Source organism: Corvus brachyrhynchos, unplaced genomic scaffold, assembly GCF_000691975.1.
Source record: "Corvus brachyrhynchos isolate BGI_N302 unplaced genomic scaffold, ASM69197v1 scaffold130, whole genome shotgun sequence".
Lineage (NCBI taxonomy): Eukaryota > Metazoa > Chordata > Aves > Passeriformes > Corvidae > Corvus > Corvus brachyrhynchos.
The window spans coordinates 1,138,666-1,143,411 of NW_008236193.1; the positions used below are offsets into that span (position 1 = coordinate 1,138,666).

The following is a 4,746-nucleotide window of genomic DNA, read 5'->3' on the forward strand; positions in this document are numbered from 1 at the left end:
CCGCGGGCCCGCCTGGCCGAGGGGGCCCCGCGGGCACTGGAGTGCAGAGCCATTGGCAACCCCCCACCCCAGTACCAGTGGTTCAGGAACCGGCGCCCCGTGGAAGGGGCACAGGCACCCCAGCTCCAGGTATGAAACTTCGGCATGGCACAACATGGCATAGCATGGCACAGTGTGGCACAGTGCAGCATCATCTGGCACCCTGCCCCAGCCTCCTGCTCTGTCCTGCTGGCAGGTGAAGCTGGTGACAACGGCCGAGCGGGGCAGCTACTCCTGCCGTGCGTTCAACCTCTTCCACGAGGTGTGGAGCCAGGAGGTGGACGTGGAGATCGGTGAGGGCCCCAGACAAACCTCTGTGACCCCCCACCTGCTCTGTTCCCAGTAAAGCCCTCATGGCTGCTCCACAGTTCTGGGGGCACTGCAGCCCATGCCGGGAGGTGATGCCATGCATGGGGTCCCTGACATCCCCTCTGCCACAGGCCCGCGTCTCTTCACCTCTGGAGGCTCCTGGCCAGAGGGGGATGGAGGTAGGTGGGGGCAGAGCAGACAGGTCCGTGCTGCTCTGCCCTCTGTGCTCCCCTGGCACTGGAGGGCCATGGCACAGCATTTCTCTCTTCCCAGGCTCCCTAGAGCATGGCAGCCCTGGACAGCTGTACGGTAAGAGCCTGCCCAGGAGGGGCTGGTGGCCCTGGGGGGCTCTGACTGTCACCACTGTCACCACTGTCACCCCATAAGGCTTTACTTGGCCAGGGCGCTTTGGGTGCAGCATACTGGGAGAGTGAAACAGCAGCCCAACCCTAACCTGAATTAGGAGAGCAGATCAGCACCCTAACCCTCAACCCAAATCCCCAGCCCTAACCCTTAACCGTAACCTGAGGGTTTGGGGATCAGCAAGGCAGGGATGCCACAGGGTACCTTGGTACCCAGGGACAGTGATGCTGGCCAGAGTTGGGTGTCACCTCTGTGGGCTGTGGGTAACATGGAGAGCAGGAGTGTCCCACTCCATAACAACACCTCCCTCTCCCATCCCTGCAGCCACGGACAAAGTGGCGCTGCTGATCGGCAACATGCACTACCTGCACCACAAGCAGCTGCAGGCGCCCATAGTGGATGTTCACGCCCTCGGTGCCCTCCTCCGCCAGCTCGACTTCAAGGTGGTGTCACTGCTGGACCTGCGCAAGGCCGAGATGCAGATGGCCGTCGATGAGTTCCTCCTCCTCCTTGACAAGGGCGTCTACGGTGCGACAACACCCGCCAGGGCGGCTCCAGCCCAGGGGGAACTGGGTGGTTTTATGCTGGTGGAGTCTTGGGGTGCAGCCAGGCAAGGAGCAGGTGCTGGCAGGTCAGGGGATGCCACCATGTCACCACCATGTCACCTGCCCTCTGTTCCCCCAGCAGGTTTGCTCTACTATGCTGGGCATGGCTATGAAAATTTTGGCAACAGCTTCATGGTGCCCATTGACGCACCCAGCGCCTACACGTCCGAGCACTGCCTGTGCGTGCAGCGGGTGCTGCGGGAGATGCAGCAGCGCCGCACCGGCCTCAACATCTTCCTGCTTGACATGTGCCGCAAGAGGTGACCCGGCCCTGCCACCCACCTCGGGACAAGCTGCCACTCGGGGAGGGCCCAGCACAGGGACCTGTGGGTGGTGGCTCCCGGGGGAGCGTAGCGGAGCACCCCCAGGGTCCCATCTAAACCCACTGTCTGTGTCTAAATGCCCCAAAACTTCACTGCCCCTGTGAGCTAGCAAATGCTGTAATGGGTGGGCAGAGGAGCACAGAGCAGCCCTCCAGGTCTGGTGTGCTTTGGGGTGGGTTTTGGGGGAGGACAGGTTCTCACTCTGTCCAGCTTCTCTTCTCTTGCAGGAACCTCAACGATGACGTCATCCCGCAGGTTGGGGTGCTGGAGGTCACGGCCAACATCGTCTTCGGCTATGCCACGTGGGTTCCCTCCCACCATCCCCTGGCACAGGCAGTGGGGCTGAGTCTCCCTGCCTGGCTCAGGGCAGGGGCTCAGACCCCCACGCCTGCATCCCTCCACCCTCGATGCTGGAGGGGTTGGGCAAGCAGCAGCCCCCAGTCCCTCACAAGGCAGGGAGGTGCCCATGGCACTGCTTGGGTTTGGGCAGCACCTGCTGGCATGAAGCCCCAAGACTCCTCCAGAACACAGGGGTTTGGGCTGGTGATGCTTTAAAGCATCCAGGATCTGGCCATGCTCTCACCTGTCCCCAGCATGGTGGCCAAATGCTGTGATGGGAACAGGAAGAGCTCTGGGCACTCAACTCTGGCTTCCTTAGGGCTGTCATCCTGTTGGGGGCCAATTCCCAGGGTGTGCCAGACCCCATGACAGATCCAAACACTGCCCTGTCCCCGCAGGTGTGCGGATGCCGAAGCCTATGAGCTGAGCCAGGGTGAGCTCTCCAACGGCATCTTCGTCACCTTCCTCAAGCGCTGGCTGATGGAGGATGAGAAGATCACGGTGCTGCTGGACAAGGTGGCCGAGGGTGAGTGAGGAGCAGTGGGGAACAGTGACCCCCCGGGGGGCCCCCGCCGACCCCCTGTGCCCCCACAGACATGGGCACTCTGGAGATCACGCGGGGACGGCAGGCACTGGAGCTTCGCAGCAACCTCTCAGAGAGACGGGCTCTGACAGACCCCATCTGCCCCCCGGGCCAGGATGAGTCCTCTGCCAGGAACCTGCAGTGGGCCAAGGCTCACGGTGAGTCATGTCCACCCTGTCCCAAGCTGGCATCTAGAGGGGGGACAGCCCAAGGAGCAGAGAGAGGCTGCGAACATCTGCTGGGTTCCTCCCACCTGGAGGAGAAACTGTCGGCACAGAGCCACCAGCCTGGAGACAGGAGCACGTTGGCACCTGTGCTCCGGGGTGACCCCGCGGCCACCTCACCTGTGGGTACAGCTCCAGCCCTGAGCCCCTGCAGGTCCCAGCCCTGTGCTCCCTGTCCCCTCCCCAGTCCTGCCAGAGAGCCGGCACCTTCGCTTCGACTGCGGTGTCAGCGTCCAGCTGGGCTTCGCCGCCGAGTTCTCCAACATCATGATCATCTACACGCGTGTGGTGGCTGCCCCCAAGGACATCACCAACTGTGAGGCCCGGCTCACGGATATTCCTGAGGTGGGAGCAGCTGCTGAAGTCCCCACTAGGGCAACGCTGAGGAACTGGGGGGGAAACTGTGGTGGTTTTCACATGGATGCCATCCATGGCAGGAGCTGGATGTGGACCTCAAGTGCACCAACAAGGAGAGCCCAGAGGAGGTGGGCAGCCCGCTGGCACCTGTCTGGAGCCTCGGCTGCCCCTCCTGCTGCCTCTACAGCCGGATCTGTGGCTTGCAGAAGCTTCAGGTAAGAGCCATGGTGGGCAGGGGCTGGTGTTGGGGGCACAGCATGGCCATGGCTGCACCAGGACAGGAGCCCATGGTGCTGGTGTCCCCCGCAGCAGGAGCTGGCCTTCACCATCTGCCTGCAGCATCGCTACCAGGGCATGGACGACTTTGTGGAGGAGCGGCAGCGGGTGAACGTGGGGCGGCCGCTCATCGCCAAGCTCAACCTGCAGCGGGCGGCCTCCCCCTCGCCGCCCCACAGCCCCCTCTTCTCCTCTCCCCCCAGGAGCTGGGGGGTGGTGGGGAGCTCGTGGGTCAACACCCCTGAGGAGAACCTGAGCCCCGAGGGCCCCAGCTCCCACACCCTGTAGAGGGACAGTGTGGCCCCCTCCCCCATCACTGCAGTGCCCTGGCACCATGTCTGTCTGTCCTGCCGGGGGCCAGGGGATGGAGGGGGTGGAGGTGATGTGCACAGAGGCTGAGCTCCATCCTGGCCTGTGCCAAGGACTGTTGGCCCCAGCCACACGTCCTCTGGCATGGCCGTGCCACCCCCACATCCCCCGGCAGTGCCAGTCCCACGTCCCTGGGCAGTGCCAGCCCCACATGCCAGGCCACCGCCGGGCAGTGCCAGGGGCAGAGTGCCCAGAGACCACGGCTGAGCGGGCTCGAGGTGTCGTGCCGGGGCAGGGCTAGGTTCGTTCAGGCCCGGGAGAAATAGAGAGAAATAAGCAGCTTAGGGGGCAAATCCCGCGGGAGGAGATTAGAGGGGGTGGGAGCGGGAGGGCTCCTGTTCGGCCACGAGGGGGTGGGAGCACCCCCCGGTGCCCCCCCGCTCCCAGTAGCATCCACTCCTCACAGTACAACCCCAGCAACCGGCCCCATCTGGGCAGTGAACGATTTCAGGACAGGATTGGGATCTAAGGGGAAAAAAATGATTTTTTTGCTTGGATTTTTCCCACACAAACCCCCGCATGCTGGGGCAGTCTCCAGTGGGTATCCACCGGGGAAAGCACCAATAAAGCGGTCCGGCCAGGCGGCTCGGCGCTTCTGCGCCCTCCCTGCGTTTAAATGGCATTTTTGGGGTCAGAAATCTTGCCCGTTCCCGCAGGAGGTGCAGCGCACCCACGGGAGGGAAGGGAGGTGCCAAGTGAGGGAACCCCGACATTCCCCGTGCCACCCCATGGAAAACAGCTCGTTTCCATAATTCACACAACCCCCAGCCCCAAGGACCCGGGGAGACGCATCCTCCTCGCGGGGCCCCTCCGCGCTCTCGGGCGGCGGTTGCGGGGCCGGGCTGGGGGAGCCCCCTCGCCCCAATTAGGCTCCGATCAAACGAGCCGGGGGTGCGGCGCTGCCGCTCCCGCGCCAGCCGGCCTTTGTTGGCGCTCGGGAGGCCGAGGGGTGCCCCGGG

General features: G+C 63.9%; 1 protein-coding gene across 1 annotated transcript in view; it reads left to right on the plus strand.

The window, feature by feature from the left end:
- LOC103620905 (mucosa-associated lymphoid tissue lymphoma translocation protein 1) overlaps positions 1-4,392 on the plus strand; it is a 7,376-nt gene extending 2,984 nt beyond the window's left edge. The window contains exons 6-17 of the mRNA XM_017739042.1: positions 22-129; positions 236-332; positions 480-527; positions 622-657; positions 1,036-1,239; positions 1,399-1,576; positions 1,867-1,941; positions 2,377-2,504; positions 2,573-2,719; positions 2,973-3,130; positions 3,223-3,357; positions 3,452-4,392. Coding sequence (XP_017594531.1) covers positions 22-129; positions 236-332; positions 480-527; positions 622-657; positions 1,036-1,239; positions 1,399-1,576; positions 1,867-1,941; positions 2,377-2,504; positions 2,573-2,719; positions 2,973-3,130; positions 3,223-3,357; positions 3,452-3,706 — 1,569 coding nt within the window. The 3' untranslated portion in view covers positions 3,707-4,392. The remainder of the gene's footprint in view (positions 1-21; positions 130-235; positions 333-479; positions 528-621; positions 658-1,035; positions 1,240-1,398; positions 1,577-1,866; positions 1,942-2,376; positions 2,505-2,572; positions 2,720-2,972; positions 3,131-3,222; positions 3,358-3,451) is intronic.
- Positions 4,393-4,746: the final 354 nt, after the last annotated feature.